We start from the raw sequence: 21,321 nt of genomic DNA, 5'->3' as shown, positions 1-21,321 counted from the left end.
AGCTGTGCCTACACACCTTTATGTACCCATATACGTCCCCATGTGTATATTTGCCTGTAGACACAGACAGAGATGGGTACATGGGACCCCTCTCCCTGCCCCTACCCCTCCGTCCCCCCCTCCCTGCTCCCCGAAACGGGCGCTCCCGCAGCCCCCCACACGGTGCCCATGCCGGGTCGGCACCGCGGCGCCGCAGGCAGGGCAGAGGCGAGGGGCCGGAGCGCAGGCTAGGGGGGAACAGCTTCGTGTTGTCGGCCTCGTGGTCGTACAGCACCCGCTCGCACCCCCGCGCCCACCACCTCCGGCAACGCGGGGGGCGGCAGCGACGCATGCAACGGCTCCCCATGCTGCACCCGCGGCGGGCAGAGCAGCTCGGAGCTTGCCCTGCCGTGCTCCCCGCGGCCATCCCTGCGCTCCAGAGCCGCGTCGGGCGGCAGCGGTACGACGGTCCAGGGCAGCGCGGGTGGGAGCGCTGGCTCTCGGCGCTCGCGGTGCAAACCACACTCTCCACTTTGCTCCAACGAAGCGTAAGCAAGCGAACGGGCGGCGAGGGCTGCGCGCTTGGCTGTGCGCGCGCTTAGGATCTGTAGTCCTTCTTGCTGTAGGGTTTGTTGCCCAGGATGCTATCGATCTCGTGGACGATGGAAGACGACAGCTTTGGAAGGACCTGAGAGGAAGGGGGGGATGGAGGATGGTGGTGGGAGTTGGGATGGTGCCACTGGTGCATGCGGGAGGATGCGGCACGCGGCCGTGCCACGCTCGCCGCCTCCACCGTGCCACCGTGATGCTCAAGCCCCAGCTTGCCGGCTGCGCGACCCACATACGGGAAGGCTGGCTCTGGCTCATCCCCTGCCTTTTCAACCCAGCAAAGCCTCTGCTCGGCTTCGGATCAAGCGACACCCATAACCTTTGTCTCCGAGTGAGGTTCGCAACCTCCTTTTCCTCCACGGCGCGGCAGCGAGCGCTGCAGAGCAGCTCGGTGCATTGCAGCAGCAACGCACAGGCAGGATACTGCCCTGTTAAAGCCCTGCGAACGGCATCTGCTCGCTTTCCCGCGGCCAAACCTCCCCCGGCGCGCCGGGAGCACTGACCTGTATTGCTCCGATATTCTCCATCAGCTGGTCGGCGTTGGAGGCACCCAGCAAGACGGAGCTGACGCCCTCGTTGCGCAGGCACCAGGCTGGGGCAGGAGGGAGAGCAGAGCCGGAGTGAGGTTCGGCCAACCCTGCCGTCCCCTGAGTGTCCCGTGGCGCTCGCCGGCTCCTTACCGATAGCGAGCTGGGGCAGGGTGCAGCCCAGACGCTCGGCGATGGCCTGCAGCTCCTTCAGCTTGGCCTGCTGCCGCCGGCCCTCCTCGCTCAGGATCTTATCCTTCAGCCACTGGTAACCCTGGGGGAGCAGGAGGGGGTTCGGAGCAGGGAAATGGGGTGATGGAGGACTACCAGGACATCCCCACACTCTCTGAGCGGTGGTTCCTGGACCTCCTGCTCCCATGGGGGGACCTTGGGAGCTCCCCCCAGCTCGGTCCATCCCTGCGTGACCCCCTGCCCAGGCTCACCTTCAGCGAAGCGCGGGAATAGGGGGGGATTCCCCCGTCGTACTTCCCTGAGACGATGCCGCAGGCCAGCGGGGACCAGGTCATGGCTCCGACACCTGCGGACAGAGTGAAGCCAGGGATGACGCTGCCCATCTCTTCCTCCCCAGCTCCTGCCGGGGCTGCTGGGGGGCCAGGATGCGACCCCCACCGCCGTACCTATCTTGTGGAAGAGCTCGGGAAGCTGCACCTCCACCTTCTCCCTCTGGAACATGTGGTATTCGGCTTGCTCACAGATCGGCGGGATCAGGTTGAACTGCCGGGCCACCGAATACGCTTCCTGCCGGAGAGCCGAGACCCTCAGCATCCCGCTGAGCGCCCCCCGCATCCCCCTCGGCTGAGCTCTGAGCAGCAACCCCCCAAAATTAATTCATTAAGGCTGGAGCGCATCTGCGAGTGCCTGACTCCCGCCAGCTGCTGTCGAATTAAATCAGCGTCACCGGAGCTGCTCCGCCGCGGTCGCCCCGGGACCCCTACCATGATCTCCATGGAGCTCCAGCGCGAGGTCCCCCAGTACATGGCCATCCCCTGGTTGATGACGTGAGTCATGGCTCGCACCGTCTCTGCCGGGAGGGAAGGGAAGAGAGCGCCCGGCGGGGTTAGCGGAGTGCCGCCGTGGCAGGAGGGGGTTCGCGCCGCGCCAACAGCTGGCAAGCATCCCGCTCCCCAGCGCCGGAGCTGGATTGTGTCCGGAAGATGCTTTTGGAGGAGCAGGATGAGGACCAAGGGAGCAGCCATTCAGGATGTGCCGGGGATCACGGCCGAGCCTGACATGCCGTCGGCGACGCCGGGACCCTTCCGGCACCTGCCCCACCACGGGGGTACCGGCACTGCGCCTGGCACCGCGGCACAGGGAGGGACCTGAAGCATCACCCGTGTGTGCCGAGACCCAGGAGAGGAGGGAGGGAGCCCCGAACCCCGTCCGAGGGGTGCAGGGGTCCCGGGAGGAGCCGGCCCTGAGCCATGCGGGCTGCGGCCAAGCCAAGGCGCGCTCTGGTAGCCAAAGGTGGGCAGCAGGGAGAGCGAGGGGCGCGAGGCTCGCCTGGCCGGTGCCGGAGCAGCTGCCGCGGTCCCCGGCGTGGCACGGGGCGACCGGGGAGCTGCCAGCGCTCAGCTTTTTTCCCCTTTCCTCGTTCTGAAGGGGTGGGGAGGTTCTGTTGCCGCTGCCTGTGCATTCTGGGGTTTGCTCGGGGCAGGGGAGGAGGATGGAAGTCACAGAGGAGAGGGATGTGCCCAGGGAACGCCGCGGGGGCGCGGCGGGCACGGAGTACCTTCTACGATGAAAGTCCTGGACTTGGAAGAGCTAAATGGGTGCCCTGGTGATAAAAGAGAGATTTACAGAGAGCAGAGTCGGCTGCTGCCGATGAAGCAGAGCGAGCGGCTCGCCGGGACGGGGCAGCGCCCAGCGCTGCGTCACCAGCCACCCACGCCACGACCCGAGGTGGGTCCGGTGCCAGTTTGGGGCGGCAGAGCTTAACCGCGGCGCGGGCTGGCCACGGCGGCGGAGCAGCGGCTTCTGCTTGGGAAGGGAAAACGCCCTCAAAAGAAAAGCCTGGCGCAAACCAACTGCGATGGCGATGAACGGCGGCGGGGAGGAGCACGGCACCGCGGCACGGCACCCACCTTCCATCGGCGTGTTGGGGTCGGGCCGGTTGGCGAACACCACGTCCACGTATTCCAGCTGCAGCCGCTCCAGCGACGCCTTCAGACCTGCGGCACCAACGGGAACGTCAGGCGTGCCGGGCTGCGTGCCGAGGCCGGCAGCTCCCGGCGAGCATCCTTACCTTCTATGATGTGCTTTCGGGACAGACCCCTCTCCGTCTCGGCCCTGGAAAAGGAAAGGTTGGGTGAGAGCCTGGCACACGCCGGCTGCTCTGCCGCGGCGCGGGCGCGCTACCTACTTTCCTCCCCAGAAGATTTTGGTGGTGATGACCAGGCTGGACCGTCTGCAGGGAGAAGGAAAGAGTCACCGGCAAAGCGCTGAGCGCGGCACCCGCTCTCCCCAGCCCGTCAGCACCGCGTTGGCCACGCAGATGACGCCCGGCTTACCTCCACCCTTTCTTCTTGATGATGTTCCCCAGCACCACCTCGGCCCTGTGAGGGAAGGGAGTGTCACCCACCGGCTGCTGCGGCCGTGGGGAGCCCCGGAGCCCGGCCAACAGCGAGGGGGACCCAGTGGCCACCTACGCCGGTGCGGTAAAGAACGTAAGGAAGAACTTCTTCACCGTGAGAGTGGTGAGGCCCTGGCCCAGGTTGCCCAGGGAAGCTGTGGCTGCCCCATCCCTGGAGGGGTTCCAGGCCAGGTTGGATGGGCCTTGGGCAGCCTGAGCCAGTGGGAGGTGTCCCTGCCCATGGCAGAGGGGTTGGAACTGGATGGGCTTTAAGATCCCTTCCAACCCAAACTATTCCATGATTCTATCATTGCTTCCTGCAACCCCATCCTTGCAGCCGGCAAACCCGGGAGGCCACCAGAATCGGGAGCTGCCAGAGGCCGGGGCACAGGATGAGGCCCCACGCGGTGCTGCCGAAGCGGGGTACGTACTTGCCGGTGGCGTAGACTTCTGCCGTGTCAAAAAGATTAATGCCGTTGTCGTAGGCCAAAGTCATCAGCTGCTCCGCCATCTGCGAGGGGAGAGCGGGGAGAGGCGATGACGGAGTTGGCCAAGAGCTGAAGCACCGAGACAGCCCCGTGGCTGTGCCGGCGCCGTCCGCTCTCTGCGTTGCTCGGGAAAAGCTGGAGAGGGATGGGCGAGGGGGTGCAATCCTTACCTCATCTGTGATTTGCCCTCCGAAAGTCACCCACGTCCCTGTGGAGGAGAGGGTGAGCGCTAAACGCTGCCTCCGTGAGCCCGCGGCCACCCACCCCGGCTCCCCCGGCACACGGCGGCCACAGCCGGCCTTTCCGCGTGCGGCACGGCGCTCCCGGCACAGCCCGGTCGCATCCGATCACGGCAGAGGAGAGAAAGAGAAAAGAATGTGACAACTTCTGGGAATGCGTCTCAAAGCGCCGCCGGGGGAAGGAAAACCCTTTGCTGCCCTTTGCAAAGCTGCACCGGCAGCGGCCGCGGGACGGAGGGGACGCGGCAATCGCCGGCACTTACCCAAACCGAGGCAGGACACGCGGAGCCCAGACTTCCCGAGATTCCTGGAAGACAGAGATCCATTAGGGAATCGGGCAGATGCCCCCCAAACGCCCCCCATGGGAGCCGCACTGCGATCCCTGCTCCCCATCCCCACCCCTGGGTCGGTCCCACCGCGAGGGATGCGCCGTAAGGGATTAAAAAGCCCCCTCGGGCCATGCACACCGCAGCACCGGTGCCGTGGTGCTGCTCCCAGAGTGGCAGCGACCTCGTTAAGACGAGTGCCGAGGGGTTCGGACCCCCCGATGGCACCGTCGGCGCCAGCGGACAGGGTTGGAGCCTCCCACACGTGGCACGAGCTGTGCCCGTTCTCTGCGGCGTCCCGGAGAAATGGGGCAGCCCCGGCACCGGTTAGGAGTTGGAGAAGAGCTTTGGGGCCGGGCTGGCAGACGCCTTCGCCCTGGTGATGGGAGAGCCAGTTCTCGTTAAAAATGACAAAGGCTCGAGCAACGAGTGTTAAAATAAATAAAGTGTAGGTGAGCCGTGGCAGCTCGCCCGCGCCGGTGTCGCGTAGCAACCGGGAGGCACCGCCACCGCCGCCGTGGCACGGGGAGCAGCCGCGGCCCCACGGGCTGAGCCGAATCGGGGCATCTCCCTTCCGCGCCGCCGCGTTATTGCCCAACATCTGGAGGCACCGGCGCTTTCCCCTCCCTGAGCCTGGCGTTATTTTTAGACCATTTCACAGTGCCCACGGGGCGGCTCGCGGAGGTCGCGGTGCGGAGGGGATGGCACTGCTCCCCGCAGCCGCAGCGGCATCACCGGCTCCTCTGGGCTGGTGGGCGCCCATCGCTGCTCTCGGCCATCCTGCCCGAAGCGTGGCGGTGCTGGGCCGTGGCCTCGCTGTCCCCTCCGTGCCACAGTCCCCCTCGCGGCCACCGGTGGGGACCCCCGAGGTGGTCCCCCGTGTCTTTTGGATGAGGATGCCGCCACCGGAGAGTGGGACAGGGTCACCCCGATGCCTGCCCGGTGAAGGATGGGGGTGACGATGATGGGCTCCCCCATGGCCGCCCCGATGCGCCGTGCAGCCCAACGCCTGCGCGTCCGGGCTGTGGTGGGGGCATGCGGCGGCTGTCAGAGGGACCGCGGTGTGTCTGCTCATCCTGGGGAGCCCCCAGCCCCATATCTGGCTGATTCTTTCATCCCAGGGGAGCCCCCAGCCCCAAATGTGGGTGCTCCCTTCATCCCAGGGGAGCCCCCAGCCCCACATCTGGGCGCTCGCTTATCCCAGGGGAGCTCTCAGACCCACACTTGGGTGCCTGCTCATCCCAGGGGAGACCCCAGCCCCATATCTGGGTGCTCCCTTGTCCTGGGGAGCCCCCAGCCCCAAAGGTGGGTGTTTACTCATCCCAGGGGAGCCCCCAGCCCCGTATCTGGCTGATCCCTTCATCCCAGGGGAGCTCCCAGCCCCAAATGTGGGTGCCTGGTCATCCAAGTGGAGCCCCCAGCCCCATATCTGGGTGCTCCCTCATCCTGGGGAACCCCCAGCCTCATATCTATATGCTCCCTCATCCCAGGGGAGCCTCCAGCCCCGCATCTGCGTGTTTCCTCATCCCAGGGAACCCCAAACCCCACATCTGCATTCTCCCTCATCCCAGGGAAACCCCAAACCCCACATCTGCATTTTCCCTCATCCCAGGGAACCCCAAACCCCACATCTGCATTCTCCCTCATCCCAGGGAACCCCAATCCCCACATCTGCATGCTCCCTCATCCCGGGGAACCCCAAACCCCACGGATCCCCGCTGACCCCCCCCAGCGCTCTGTTCCAGGGACGCGGAATGCATCGACCCAGCGGGCGCTGCCTTCGGGTGGGGGGGCACAAAGTGCCCACGGCGCCCTCCGTTTCCAAACCCACCGCGGGCAGCCGAGGGTTGGATCCCGGATTAGAGCTCCGTGTGAGCTTCACCGAGCGGCTGAGTCTCCGGCAGCGCCGTAACGATGCCATGGCAGCTCACGGATTAACGCCCGCCGCGACTCGCAGCCTCCCCCCAACCCCCCCGGCTCACAGCATCCTACTAATCCTATCCCACATTTTAGGGTCGCCCTCCTTTCCGATGCATTTGGATCAAAGGGGTCAGGAGCGAACAGCGAGGAAGGGGATGATAGTGCACCATCAGCACTTTTCAAAGCCTCCGGAGCGAGCAGGACGTGAGCCAAGGATTAAGGATGCACAGCACAACCGACACCCCCCGAATCCCCTCCGTTGCCTCCGAAGGAACCGAGAAAACACCCGAAGAGGCACCAAATCCACCAACGGAGCACCGCGTGCGTTTCCTACCGATATTTCATGCCCGGCTGCTTAACGCTGGACTCGCTGGAGGAGGGGGCGTTCTGCACCGAGAGCTGCCCGAGGCTCCGGGCAACCATGGCCACGGCACGGAACTTGCCGCGGGTGCCCAGGCTGGGGCTGCCGGCATTCTGCCTATTCAACCGATCTTCGGCGCTCCGGCTTTTGATGCTGTGTTCGGAACACACAAAGGAGACCTGCATGCTGCTCCGGTCGAGCAGCCGTGCCAGCTGCCTAAATTTAGCCGGCGCCCCGGGCGAGGCGGGGAGCTCCTCCCGCGCGCCCACGCGACGCTGCTCCGCCAACGTGACGGCGGGGGGCTGCGAGCGAAGAGACGGCTCCCGTCAAACCCCTCCTGCCCTCAATATTTGATGAGCGCGCGGAGCGAGCGGCGCTCGGGCAGGTGAGGGGCGCGACGGGCAGCGGCGAATCCCAGAGTGATGCTTCCCACCCAAAACCCATCTTTGGGGGGGGTCTCTTGCATAAAGGGATGCGCAGCCCTCCTTCCGAGCAAAAAAGAAACGCATGGGAGAGCGTTTGCACGACGCCAAATCCAGGATTCCGGGGGCAGAGAGCACCAAATCCAGGATTCTGGGGGCAGATCCTGGTGGTTTGTTAAAACTGGACCGCCAGGATTCTGGAGGCATCTCCCTATGGTTTGTCAAAACTGGACTGCCAGGATTCCGGGGGAAGAGAGCACCAAATCCAGGATTCTGGGGACAGATCCCAGCGGTTTGTTAAAACTGGACCACCAGGATTCTGGGGGCAGATCCCGGTGGTTTGTCAAAACTGGACTGCCAGGATTCCGGGGGAAAAGAGCGCCAAATCCAGGATTCTGGGGATAGATCCTGGTGGTTTGTCAAAACTGGACCACCAGGATTCCAGAGGCAGATCCTGATGGTTTGTTAAAACTGGAACACCAGGATTCCGGGAGCAGAGAGCACCAAATCCAGGATTCCGGGGGCAGAGAGCACCAAATCCAGGATTCTGGGGACAGATCCCGGTGGTTTGTTAAAACTGGACCACCAGGATTCCGGGGGTAGATCCTGGTGGTTTGTCAAAACTGGACTGCCAGGATTCCAGAGGCAGAGAGGGCCAAATCCAGGATTCTGGGGGCAGAGAGCACCAAATCCAGGATTCTGGGGGCAGAGAGCACCAAATCCAGGATTCTGGGGATAGATCCCAGTGGTTTGTCAAAACTGGACTGCCAGGATTCTGGGAGAAGAGAGGACCAAATCCAGGATTCCAGGGGCAGATCCAGTGGTTTGTCAAAACTGGACCACCAGGATTCGGGGGGCATCTCCCTATGGTTTGTCAACACTGGACTGCCAGGATTCCGGAGGCAGAGAGGGCCAAATCCAGGATTCCAGGGGCATATCCCTATGGTTTGTCAAAACTGGACCGTTTTCCACCCCATCGCACCCGCAGCAGCGCCTCCTCCGTATTTCCCCCACTGTCACCAAAGCAGATTGAGGCGAAACCCATCCCAGCACCTCCCGACGGAGCCAGGACGCAAACTCCGGCATCGTTTTAGCGTTGGGGTTCGCGTCCCCCTTTTCCGGCGAAGGAACAAGGAGTGGGGTTGGGGTTTGCTTTCTTGGGGGAAACGCTGCCCGTTCAGCCCCAACGCAACGAGAAATCTTCTAATCCCCTCCGCGTCTCTCCTGCCGCAAAGCTTCTTAGCGGAATAATCCCGCCGGCGCCCGGCAGCTCCTCAGCCCCACAGATCTTGGGGGGCAGCTGGTAAACTGAGTCACGCCGCGCCGGCGGGGGGGGTGCGAGCGCCCATCAATAAATAACCAACCCCATCAATATTAGATGGGCTCCTGCCGCGGTGGAAATAATACCTCCACCAGCGCGCGGGAACCTGAGCCGCCGCGCGGCACAGCGCCGCAGCAGCCGGCAGAGCCTTTGGCTCCCCGGGGCTTTGCAGCAGCTCCAGCCCCTCCTGTGTTTTCCAGGGCGAGCAGACGCATCTCCAGCTCCGGTGCGCACCGCCCAGCCGGGATCTCCGGCCCCGAGCGAGAAAAACCAGCACCGTGCCCTCGGAGGAGCCCCATCCTCCGCACGCCGGTGGGTGACGAGAAGGATAGAAGTCAGCTGAAATGCGGATACATCTCACGCCGCAACCGGCACCGCGTGAAAAATTAACGGAGCGGCAGCCGTGCCCGGAGAGCTCATCATAGGGAGAGCATCGCCGGCGCCGGCTGCTCCTGCCACCCGGTCCTTGAAAGCACCGGGTGTGTTTGCACGCGGAACTGCCTAAAAGCCACAAGGAAAACCAGGTGAGAAGCGCCAAGTGCCTCGCGCCGGCACGAGGCCACGGTGGCGCCTCTCCGGCACACACCACACGCGATGGGCTCTCGTGCCGAGGACAGCAGCTCCTCCGAGCTCGCGTGGCACCGGGTCAAACCAGCGCTCATCAGCATCCCCTGCTCCGCGCCCTCGCCGCCATCCGTGCCGACGCCGCTGCCTTACCTGTACCTCATGCCGGTAGCGCAGGCGGTGCCGTCGGCCAACGAGAGCCCGTGCATCCGCAGGAACTCCTCCAGCGTCTTCGCCCGCGCCGCCGCCCGCACGTCCCGCAGCCGCCGCAGCTCCAGCCCGTCGGCCGGCCGGGGCGCCGCGGGCAAACCCCACTCCGGCGGGTGCCGGCTGGCCACGCTGCGCAGGCTCTCGCTGTAGGTCATGGAGAGCATCCCGCCACCCGGGCACCGGCTCTGCGGGACGACCACGCTACGGAGAGAGCCGGGAAAGCGCCCCACCGCGACGCCGGAGCCCCGGTGGCACCCGCGGTGAGTCTGTGGCACTGGGAGGGGAGAGCAGGGATCCGGCCAAGACAGCGCTTGAGCGGAGCAAAGCTGAGCTGGAGGAGCCACAGAGCCAAAAGACCGGCGAGGGCCGCACGGATGGGCGGTGATGGCTGCGGATGCGCGGAGCTGGTTGGGATCCCCGCTGGGTCGTGATGACCCCGGGAGATGGGGTGGGCTGAGCCGCGGCACGAGTGCCGCCGGTGAGAATCCAGCACCGTGTGCGCTGGCAACTGGTCAGGATGGGAAAGGAGGCGGTGGGGCTCACCGGGCACCCCCATGAGGGCTCTGGGTGCCGCAACCCGCACCGCCAGCCAACACCTTCCCCGCAGCCCCGGCGGCGACCTCACCGCCGGTGCGGGCTGCCGAAAATAGCCTGCCGCAGCGCCGGCTCCTCACACGCCAGCGGCACCCACCGCCTCTCCGGCTGGGATCGTGCCGGTGGCGGCACCGGCGCCGCCTTCCTGCTGCTCTGCAGTGCCCCTCACACTCAGGGTCTGAAAGGAGTGGGGACGGCGGCCAAAACCACAGCGCCGGTGCCGAAGCGGCTGCTGGGAATGAAGAGGCTTTGGCCAAACACCCACCGGTGGTGGTTTTTTTTCCCTTTCCCTGCGAAGCTCCAATTTACGTGGCCGGAGCCCAAAGCTGAAGGGCGCGTCCCGGCGAGGTGGGACCTCGGAGGGGAAAAGGAGACACCGCGGCGGAGCCAAAGCAGCAGCCGGCAAGCGGAGAGCAAATCCAGGAGCGCCTGCGATGCTCAGCACCACTGGACACCCTCCCGCTCCACACCACGGGCTCGGAAAACACAGGGAGACGTGGAAAAGGGACCCATATCCTGCGGCAAAACCACGCTAGCCGTTGGCCACCAGCCTCCCCTTCCTGCTCGACGCCGGAATTTGGCACCGGCACTTCTCCGCGGATGGTGGTTTTAATTAGAGCAGCGCCGATGGCTCCCACCCCAGTGGGACCCCCCGAGAGCGGCTTCGGCGCTGCCCAACGAGGAGATGGGGAGTTGGGTCAGGGCTGCTCCGAGGGTCGGAGCAGGAACCCATCGGCCGCCTCGCCACCGCCCCGGTTTGCAGCTGAGCAAGGCTGTGGGGTGGCAAAGAGAGCACGGAGGCAACGCCGTCACCCGTTCTCCGCTAACGGAAATCCCGACGCCGCCCGAGTGACGTGAGGCGATGGGTCTGCAGGAGCTGCCGAAGCCCAAGCGGGAGAGGAAGGAGCAGGGAATGGGGATGGGATGCAGGTTCTACGGGAGAATGGGGGACCGCACCGGGAACACAACAAGTGGGCGACCGCCGCGTGCAGCTCGGAAAGGCGTCTCTCCGGCTTTGCCAAGCTGGGAACCGGTGGGCGACCAACAGCCTAAAAGCAAAGACCCCCAAAGCAGCGATTGCCAAGAGCATCCTCCCCACCCACCGCCCGCGCCGACTCACCCGCGCGCTGGGGACGCTGCGTATCGACGGCGGAGCCGGGGCTGCCCCGCGGCGGATAGAAGAGACGCGCGGCCGTCCGGGTTTTTATTTGTTTTGCGGGAGGGGAGTGTCGGCGCTTGGCGTCCAAAGCAATTGGCGGTGGTGCGGATCCCCCCCAGCGCCCGGCTTTCTCGCCGCGCTCCATTAGCACTATTAGGGGATTTTCTTCCCCGCGAAGGGGACCTAAATTATTCATGGACGCTGCGCTAAAAGCCCGGGGATGCGCGGCTGCTTCCTCGACGCTGGCATCGCTGCCCGCTTGCCCTGCAGCGACATGTCCCGCGCCATCGGCACGCCGGGCAGCGGGGCCGGAATGGGTTCCCAGGGGATGGACGTCGCCACAGCAGCGCACTCGGAGCTATGGCATAACCGGAATATGGTGTCCCCAAAACAGGGCTGGGTGAGAGACCCCAGCGGGCGAGGCAGCTCCGGCCTCTCCCACCCGATGTGCCCACGCTCAGGTGCCGCGGCTCTGCCTGGCACCAAAACCCGCCTGCGGATTGGGTTCGGCAGTGCCGGCGGTGGCACCGCACCACGACAAGCACGCTTGCTTTGCCGCTCTCCTTGTGGGGAGGTGGGATGGGGCAGCCCCCCTATCCCCTGCCCCACGGTGGCGGGGCCGGAGCAGAGCTGCCGCGGCTCTGGGAGCACCGGCTGCCGGCACGGTGTGCAGGGAAAAGTGCCACCTTGGTTTCAGATGGAAAAAGGATGCTGAGAGGGAGGATGAAGGGGGGAAGCGTTGCCTTCTGTACCACTTAACGACGCTTCTCTTAATGGAAGGAGCAGCGGAGCGGCTGGCTCTGTTCCTGGAGCTGCTCTGGGGAAAAGCCAGTGGGCTCTTCCCGGCGCAGCATCGGCGCGGGATGCTCTCCCCGAACCGAGCATCTGCCTGCCGGTACCCCACCGGCCACGCTCTGACCACGCTCTGCTTCCCGGCGAGCGCAGCGGGAACGGCTCCCACCAGCCCAGCAGCACCAAACCCACCAGACGGCAAAGACGTGGTGCCACGCCGGTGATGCCCACCTTGCGCATAGGGACCCCCTTCCCCGGCACCTCCTGCCCGCAGCACCGCACGCTTGCCGGGAGGGATTTTTTTGGGGAGCGGGAGAGGTTGGGTTACCTGTAGAACTGGAGCTGGCGCTTGGGGCTCCCGTACCTCGCGCTTCCGACAGCAAAAGGAGAAAGAAGAAAGATGCCACAAACCCCATTAGAAAAGCGGAGCGCAACCACGGGCAGGGTCGGTGATGCCAGAGCCCAAAATGCTGCTGCCATCTGTTTTTTGGGGGGTCCTGGAAGTTTTTGCACTGTGTGCTGTGGTGGGTTTAGGGTGCCAGGGTGGGTTTAGGGGGGCCAGGATGGATTTGGGGTGCTAGGGTGGGTTTGGGGGGTGGCCAGGATGGGTTTTGGGGTACCAGGGTGGGTTTGGAGCGCTGCCCTTACCTGTAGATCATCCCGGGGGAGCCCGTCTGCCGCAGCGAGAGTCGCGCTGGGGAGTCAGTGGTGGATTCGGGATACATGGAGCCAGCCTGGGCTCCCCGGAGCCGCTTGCCGCCTCACCCCTGCCACGGGGGAAGAGAAAAAGAGGAAGAAACGGGCTTTTTTTTTTTTGGGGCGCACACATGACGGTGCTTCCTGTTGCCAAAGCCGGATGGGTGTGCGGCACGGGCAGCGGCAGGCACGGCACAGCACCCTGCCAGCCCTGCGCCAAGACCCGCCGCGGATCCCAAACCCGTCCCGTCCCTCCCCTGTGCCGATGACTCCCCCGGCTTGGCTGCTCTCCCCAAACTTCTGGGGCTCCCGGAGAGGGCAGAGCAGGGCTGGCTGCTGCCCTCCTTGCGGATCCCTCGCAGCATCCCACGCCATCCCACTTCCCCTCCATCTCCCTGTCCTCCCTCTACATCTCTCTGACTCCCTTCCTCTCGATATCTCTGCCCTTTCTCTCCATCTCCCTGTCCCCTTTCCTCTCCATCTCCCTGATCCTCTTCCTCCCCATCTCCCTGACTCCCTTCCTCCCCATCTCCCTGTCTCTTTTCCTCTCCATCTCCCTAACCCCCTTCCCCTCCATCTCCCTGTCCTCCCTCTCCATCTGCCTGACTCCCTTCCTCTCCATCTCCCTGCCCTTTCCATCTCCCTGATTCCTTTCCTCTCCATCTCCCTGTCCCTCTTCCCCTCCATCTCCCCGACTCCCTTCATCTCCATCTCCCTGACTTCCTCTCCATCTCCCTGACTCCCTCCCTCCCCATCTCCCTCATCCCCTTCCTCCCCATCTCCCTGACTCCTTTCGTCTCCATCTCCCTGCCTTCTATCTCTATCTCCCTGCCCTTCCTCCCCATCTCCCTGTCCCCCTTCCTCTCCATCTCCCTGATCCTCTTCCTCCCCATCTCCCTCACCCCCTTCCTCCCCATCTCCATCTCCATCTCCATCTCCATCTCCATCTCCTGCCCTCTCTCTGCCCTTCTTGCTGTCCCCTCTCCACCCTCCTTGCTGCCCCACCGGTGCCGAGCAGGACGCTCCAGCCACACCGACTCAACCGGCGCTACCGAGGTTTTATGACATCGGGGAAATAGTAAAGAAACAGGAGGTCTGAAATATTGTCCGTTTTGCCGGTGTTCAGCGCTGCAGCCGCGCCCGGAGGCCGGGGACGAGCCAAGGAGAGGCCAAGAGCTTGGCTTTGCCCGCATGTCACGGTGAGCAGGGATGCGGGAGCTCGGAGAAAAAGGGGAGCTCTCTCCAGGCACCTCCCTGTGCCCATCCCTGTGCCCATCCCTGTGCCAGGGGCATCATTCCAGGGAGCCTCCAGCTCCCCATCCAATATCACAGAAAACCGCAATGCCTGCCTACAAAACCGGGGCTCATTTTTCAATTGGATCCATCCTTCCTCAAGCCCATAATTATCATCTTTACATCATGAGCTGCTTTTATTTTTTTTTTGGGGGGGGGACGGGGACTGAGGGATCTCAGGGCTCCTGGGCACGGCGGCTGCGTGGCCCCGCACAGCGTGCTCGTGTCCTGGCACGCATCCCGCCTGCATCCCGGCAGGGCATGCCCGCAGCCTGCATCTCTCCTGCATCCAGCATCCTTCTCGCATCCCAGCACAGCGCGCTTCCATCCCGCATCTCTCCCCCACCCCTGCATCCTGCATCCCTCGGTAGAGCGTTGCTTGCATCCCGCATCCCTCCAGCATCCTGGCACGGCATTCCTGCATCCTGGCGCAGCCCCTGCAGCCCACGCGGCCCAATGGCAGCGGCTGCGGCAGCCGAGCGCGTCCCCGCGGAGCCTCCCCGCCTCTTGCTGTGGCCCCTGGTCCCACTGCGGCCGCCGGCACGGAACCCCACATCCCTCCTCTCCGCGGAAACCCCGCTGCTTTTGGAGATGGGGCTCAATAAAGATGGGTTTATTCAGGGGGGGCTGCTCCCCCTGCCCTTCCCGAGAGGACCCCCCAAACCATCGCAACCCGCGGCTTCTCCCGGTGGCTGCTCGGGTGCTCTCGCCCGTGAGCTGCTGCATATGCCCACCCAGCATCACTTAATTAGAGGCAGCATAACGAAGCTGAAGCGAGCCGAGGGGATGCCCGCGGGAGGGACAGACGGACCCCACAGCCGCAGCCACGCGAGTTCGGTGCCTGCGTTGCCACAACCCCAGACCCCAACTCAGCGCGGGGCTCAGCGCTGTTTATGCATCTTGGGGATCTATGCTGCCCCGAGCTCAGCTCGATGCAGTTTTTCACCCCTCATCCATCACCCCACGGCCATGCCGGGGCACCGAGCGCGGTGGCTGGCAAATTGCCGGCAGCATTTGGAGGAACTTTGCCGGATAGCGTTGCTTGGACGCCGGCACGCAGAGCTGTGCTCTGCATCCTGAGACCAGAGCATCCCAGCCCCAGGGGCCAACCCACACCTTTGATCCTCGGAGCCAAAGGCGCTTCCCAAGCCCGGTCACCTTGGTGCGGGCAATTTGGTGCCCTCTAAACCCATCCCTGCTCCGTGAGTCTGAACAGCAGGAGATCCTACAGGGCGAGGTACTCCAAGGGAAGGGGTTTCTCCTGCGCGATGCACCTTGAGGTGCCCCAAGAGCCTCTGCTCCCACTTGGCCCCCTTCTCCATCCCCATCCCCTTCTCCATCCCCATCCCTATCCCCATTCCCATCCCTATTCCCCATCCCATTCCCCCTTCTCCATCTCCTGTCCCCATCCCCTTCTCCATCTCCTGTCCCCATCCTCATTCCCCCTTCTCCATCTCCTGTCCCCATCCTCATTCCCCCTTCTCCATCTCCTGTCCCCATCCCCATCCCCTTCTCCATCTCCTGTCCCCATCCCCATTCCCCCTTCTCCATCTCCTGTCCCCATCCCCATTCCCCCTTCTCCATCTCCTTTCCCCATCCCCTTCTCCATCTCCTGTCCCCATCCCCATTCCCATTCCCTTCTCCATCTCCTGTCCCCATCCCCATCCCCATTCCCCCTTCTCCATCTCCTGTCCCCATTCCCATCTCCATCTCCTGTCCCCATCCCCATTCCCATTCCCCCTTCTCCACCTCCTGTCCCCATCCCCACCCCCTTCTCCATCTCCTGTCCCCATCCCCATTCCCCCTTCTCCACCTCCTGTCCCCATCCCCATCCCCATTCCCCCTTCTCCATCTCCTGTCCCCATCCCCATTCCCATTCCCTTCTCCATCTCCTGTCCCCATCCCCATCCCCATCCCCATCCCCTTCTCCACCTCCTGTCCCCATCCCCATCCCCTTCTCCACCTCCTGTCCCCATCCCCATTCCCATTCCCCCTTCTCCATCCCCATCCCCATTCCCCCTTATCCATCTCCTGTCCCCATCCCCATCCCCATTCCCATTCCCCCTTCTCCATCCCCATCCCCAGCTGACGCGATGGGGCAGGAGAGCGCCGGCACCGAGTCCCTGGGATGGTTTATATCTGCGAAGCTCTCGGGAGCTGAAGCTTTGCCAGCCGGGGATGCTCTGCGGACCACAGCCCCCCCAAAACGCTGCCGTCGGAGCCAGAGGAGGTGAAACCGCACCTGGAATTGATTTGAATGTCAAAGCAAAGCCTCTTCACCCACTGAGCTGAACCTGAGCCCCCAAAAGGGGAGGGGGGGACCCCCCGTCCCGCTCCCTCAAGGTCCTTCCAAAGCTCCAGCGAGGGATGCAGGGGCGACAGCACCGAGCATCTCCCCACTCCAGGTATTTCTGCTGTATTTCTCACCCATTTGCCAACGGCACCTCCGCCAACGGGAAAGGTGACTTCAACGCAATTCCTCACACTGCCCTAACTCTGCCTTCCCAATGTCTTTCCCCGCCGGTGCCATCTCCTCTCTCTCTCTCTCTCTCTCCCGGCGCTGCAGCGCTCCGCAGAGCAGCAGCCCTGCCCCTTCCCCTCTGCTGCAGCGCGGCGTTCTCCGGTGGCTCCGGCGTGTTTACAAAGCCGCCCCGGTGACCCAGCGAACGCGGTGATGGAGCTGCGACACGCCAGGTCGCCTGCGATCGTGCCGAAGCGCAGGCACCGGGCGCTGCTCCGCTGCTGGAGTCAATGACACGACCCCAAAAAACCCACAGGCGACGCGGAAAACGGGGTTATTTCTCCTTCGCCTGCCCGGAACAAGAGCATCGGATCCATCGCGCCGCCGAGCATCCGCGCGTCCCTGATGCGCAGCTCGCGCCGTGCGCCCTTTCCCCATGCACCGCTGCGCACCTACCTGGAGCTCCGATGGAGATGCGCGGTCAGGAGGCAAAAGAATGGAATGAAAACGCGGCTGCCGGCAGAGCTGGAGGCTCCGCAGCTTTTGGGAAGCAAGCGCCGGTGCGGCGTAGCCGTGACAGCCAGAGGCGAACACAGCAGGTGCCGCTTCCTACCCCATTCCCGCTCCGTCCCTGGGAAAACGGTGCCTGGCGGAGGAGCGGAGCCTGTGGCACCCCGGGATGCGGCAGCAGCCAGCGATGCTGCAGAGCCCTCTTTGCCGCTCTCACGTCCTGACTCGGCAAGTTTGGTGGCGTGTGGTGGCGGCGTGCAGCCGTGGTGGCGTGCATCCCGGCTCCCGATCCCACCGGTGCCTTAACCGTGTCGGTGCCGCAGCTCAGCAGCACCGGGCGGCACGCGTGGGCGAGCGAGCGGCTGCCACCCGCAGCGTGGGCGAGAGGAAGCTGCGGGGAGTCCGGAGACGGATGCTTCCATCACCAAATGGCTTTGCAATCGTGCCAAGTGGTTTCCTTCTCAAACAAACCACGCGCAGGTGATGCTCTGGGGCTCACCCGGGCGCTGTGTCCCGATGGATGCCACCCGTCCTCCGCCACGCGTGCCGATCGCACCTTCTCAGGGCATCTCGGGGGGAAAAAAAACCCACCCTGGTACCCGGAGCAGGTTGGTCCTGGCAGCATCCCAGCACCATAATCCTGGAGCGGTAACGGCACCGCCGCGGCTGGATTTAATAGGAAAACCGGGGGGCCAAGCTAGCAAAAAGGGGTCAAGGTTTTGGAAAGGCGCAGCAGGGCTTTTTATTTCCATTTATAAATTAGGAAAACCTGGTCTTGCTCAGCTTTCCCGCGGCATCCTGCCAGCTTCGGTACCCTCCCGGCACCGTGCTGCCAGCGCTGGCGCCAGCGGGCACGCTGCCCGCTCCGAACCGCACCAGCACTGGGCAGGACTCGCTTGGCATCACCTGGGCATATGTGCCAAGAGGGAAGAGGCGATGGCCGGAGCCACTGCCTTCCTCTTTCAAAACCTCCATCCCCTCCTGCTCCTCCTCCTCCTCCTAATAATAATAATAATGATAATAATAATAATAATAGAAGGTGGTCCTGTGCACCTCCCATAATAATAATAATACTAATAATGACAATAATAATAATAGAAGGTGGTCCTGTGTGTCTCCTATAATAATAATTAATAATAATAATAACAATAATAATAATAGAAGCTGGTCCTGTGTGCCTCCCATAATAATAATAATACTAATAATGACAATAATAATAATAATAATAGAAGGTGGTCCTGTGTGCCTCCCATAATAATAATAATGATGACAATAATAATGATAGAAGTTGGCCCTGTGTGTCTCCTATAATAATAATAATAATAATAATAATGATGATGATGATGACAATAATAATAATAGAAGCTGGCCCTGTGTGTCTCCTATAATAATAATAATACTAATAATGACAATAATAATAATAGAAGCCGGTCCTGTGTGCCTCCCATAATAATAATAATACTAATAATGACAATAATAATAATAGAAGATGGCCCTGTGTGCCTCCCATAATAATAATAATAATAATAATAATAATAATAATAATAATGATAATAATAATAATAGAAGCTGGCCCTGTGTGTCTCCTATAATAATAATAATACTAATAATGACAATAATAATAATAGAAGCCGGTCCTGTGTTCCTCCCATAATAATAATAATACTAATAATACTACTACTACTACTAATAATAATGATGACAATAATAATGATAGAAGCTGGTCCTGTGTGCCTCCCATAATAATAATAATAATGATAATAATAATAATAATAGAAGCTGGTCCTCTGTGTCTCCCATAACAATACTAATAATGATAATAATAATAACAATAGAAGGCGGTCCTGTGTGTCTCCCGTTAGCGGCAGCGAGCAGAGGTGTTTCCTGTTAACCAGTGCATACGCGTTATATCTATCATAGAATCCTGGAATGGTTTGGGTTGGAAGGGACCTCAAAGCCCATCCAATTCCACCCCTGCCATGGGCAGGGACACCTCCCACTGGCTCAGGGGCTCCAAGTCCTCCAGGGATGGAGCAGCCACCACTTTTCTGGGCAACCTGGACCAGCGTCTCCCCACCTGCACAACGAACCATTGATCCCTAAGATCTCATCTCAACCTCCCCTCTGATAAACACACTTTTGGGGGAAACCTGCGGGGTTTGGAACGCGGTCTCAAGGCTCCGCCGGCGGTCTCGCCTCGTAGCGGCGATGAGTATGGGCTCTGCTCTCCCACCAAGCGGCTCCGGTGCCTTTGTGAAGGGTCCCGGGATGTCAGTTTAACCGCGGGACCAACGGGATTTCCCCCATGGTGATGGAGCAGAGGCCGGAGAGGGGTTCGCCAGCCAGAGGAACGCAAAGATTTAGGACAGAACCACCGTCCGGCAGGTCTTCTCCAACCTGAAGGGTTCTCTGGTTCCATGGGAATTCCCAGGAAGCAGAACAGGGAACGCATAAGAAGGGTCCTCCTTACCATGGACCCTCCGTGTCATTGTGGTCAGTGGAGCCTTCCGTCGAAAACATGACAGTTTTGTCCCTGCTGTGTGCAAACAGGCTCTGATTTGGGGAAAAAACCCTACATTTCCCATCTGTGGGTTTCCAGAGCGCTGCAGGGCTGTGCTCTGGGGCCTGCCCTCTCCCCGGAGCGATGCCAAACGGAGTGCCGATCCCAGACACCCCGACAGGGAGGATGGGGGTGAACCCCAACCCCGTGAGGTGATGGACGGAGCCGTTATGGGGCCGGGGAACGGAAAGGACAGAGGTTTGTGGGAACAGGAGGGCCGGAACGAGCCCTGCGCTGCATCCTGGACTCCATCCCGCACCCTGTGCTGCATCCCGGGCTGCACTCTCCATCCCGCGCTGTATCCTGCATCCCGCATCCTCCAATGCATCCCACGCTGCACCCCACATCCCGTGCTCTATCCTGCATCCCGCACACTGCGCTGCGCCCTGCATTGCATCCAGGGGTGCGTCTTGCACTGCATCTCGCATCCCGGGCTGTATCCTACGTTGCAGCCTGCATCTCACACTGCATCCCACATCCAAGGCTGCATAGGATGCAGCCTGCATCCCGCATCCCAGGCTGCATCCTGCATTGCATCCCGCATCCCCAGGCTGCATCGTGAATCCCAGGCTACATCCTGGGCTGCATCCTGCATCCCAGGCTGCATCCTTCATTGCATCCCGCACCCAAGGCTGTATCCCGCATCGCATCCTGCATCCTGGGCTGCACCCCACATTGCATCCCGCACCCAAGGCTGCATCCTGCATTGCATCCCGCATCCCGGGCTGCATCCTTCATTGCATCCCGCACCCAAGGCTGCATCCCGCATTGCATCCCGCATCCCGGGCTGCATCCCGCATTGCATCCCGCACCCAAGGCTGCATCCCACATTGCATCCCGCATCCCGGGCTACATCCTGGATTGCATCCCGCATCCTGGGCTGCATCCTCATTGCATCCCGCACCCAAGGCTGCATCCTGCATTGCATCCCGCATCCCAGGCTGCATCCCACATTGCATTCCGCACCCAAGGCTGCATCCCGCATTGCATTCCGCATCCCGGGCTGCATCCTTAATTGCATCCCGCACCCAAGGCTGCATCCCACATCCCCAGACTGCATCCCGCATCCTGGGCTGCATCCCGCATTGCACCCCGCACCCAAGGTTGCATCCTGCATTGCATCCCGCATCCCGCATTGCATCCCGCAGCCAAGGCTGCATCCCGCATTGCACCCCGCAGCCAAGGCTGCATCCTGCATTGCATCCCGCATCCCGGGCCGCATCCCGGGCCACATCCCGCATTGCATCCCGCCCCCCTCCGGTCGCCGCTTGGCCCCGCCCCTCCCGGCAGCGCTGGGGTCGGTCCCGGGCCCGGAGGGTCCCCGCTCCCCCCGCCGCGGGCCCCCCCCGCACCTGCCCGGCGCGCGCCGCTCCCTCCGCTCCGCCGCGGCGCCCTCGTGGGGGGCCGACCCCGCCCCGCCCCGCCCCGCGCGCCGCCCATTGGCCGTGCAGCGCGCCGCTCCCGCCGTATGCAAATCACGGGGACGCACGCTCCTTTCCCATTGGCTGAGCCGAGAAGGCGGGGCCTCCGGCCAGGCCACGCCCCTCGCGGTGCGGCACCATCGCCCTAGTAACCCGATGCCGGGCCGGGCGGGACCATCCGCGCGGGGGGCGTGGGGGGGGTGTAGGTCGGGCTCCGCCATCGCCGCCGGCTCCGCCGCCTCGCCCCGCCAGCCTCGACACCGCCTCGAATATTCTGAT

The 21,321-nt window shown here is 62.8% G+C and overlaps 1 protein-coding gene across 5 annotated transcripts; it reads right to left on the bottom strand.

Annotated features, from left to right (window-relative positions):
• Positions 1-173: 173 nt before the first annotated feature.
• KCNAB2 (potassium voltage-gated channel subfamily A regulatory beta subunit 2) lies at positions 174-21,056 on the bottom strand. Of its 5 annotated transcripts, none has more exons than XM_054086018.1 (16): positions 20,974-21,056; positions 12,750-12,868; positions 12,430-12,471; positions 4,696-4,739; positions 4,364-4,401; positions 4,137-4,216; positions 3,644-3,688; positions 3,496-3,540; positions 3,379-3,422; positions 3,218-3,304; positions 2,072-2,157; positions 1,754-1,874; positions 1,559-1,653; positions 1,269-1,389; positions 1,092-1,180; positions 177-667 (listed from the first exon to the last, which is right to left on the bottom strand). In XM_054086018.1, exons 2-16 carry the CDS (start codon positions 12,824-12,826, stop codon positions 578-580), a joined length of 1,104 nt encoding a protein of 367 aa, XP_053941993.1. In that variant the 5' UTR covers positions 12,827-12,868; positions 20,974-21,056; the 3' UTR covers positions 177-577. The 5 variants fall into 5 exon arrangements, with proteins under 5 accessions (XP_053941996.1, XP_053941992.1, XP_053941995.1 ...); XM_054086019.1 differs by lacking the exon at positions 20,974-21,056 and adding an exon at positions 17,008-17,331; XM_054086020.1 differs by lacking the exon at positions 12,430-12,471 and having other exon boundaries at positions 176-667.
• Positions 21,057-21,321: the final 265 nt, after the last annotated feature.

Source organism: Cuculus canorus, chromosome 21, assembly GCF_017976375.1.
Source record: "Cuculus canorus isolate bCucCan1 chromosome 21, bCucCan1.pri, whole genome shotgun sequence".
Classification (NCBI taxonomy): Eukaryota; Metazoa; Chordata; class Aves; order Cuculiformes; family Cuculidae; genus Cuculus; species Cuculus canorus.
The sequence above is the reverse complement of the archived record's forward strand: the minus strand, read 5'-3'. Positions and strand labels throughout refer to the sequence as shown.

Coding starts and splice junctions, on each gene's coding strand:
- KCNAB2 (XM_054086021.1), bottom strand. CDS start 9,720: ATGCTCTCCATGACCTACAGCGAGAGCCTGCGCAGCGTGGCCAGCCGG. Junction 3,541..3,643: donor ATCAAGAAGAAAGGGTGGAG/GTAAGCCGGGCG, acceptor TTCTCCCTGCAG/ACGGTCCAGCCTGGTCATCA. Junction 2,158..3,217: donor CCCCAACACGCCGATGGAAG/GTGGGTGCCGTG, acceptor CCCTCCCGGCAG/AGACGGTGCGAGCCATGACT.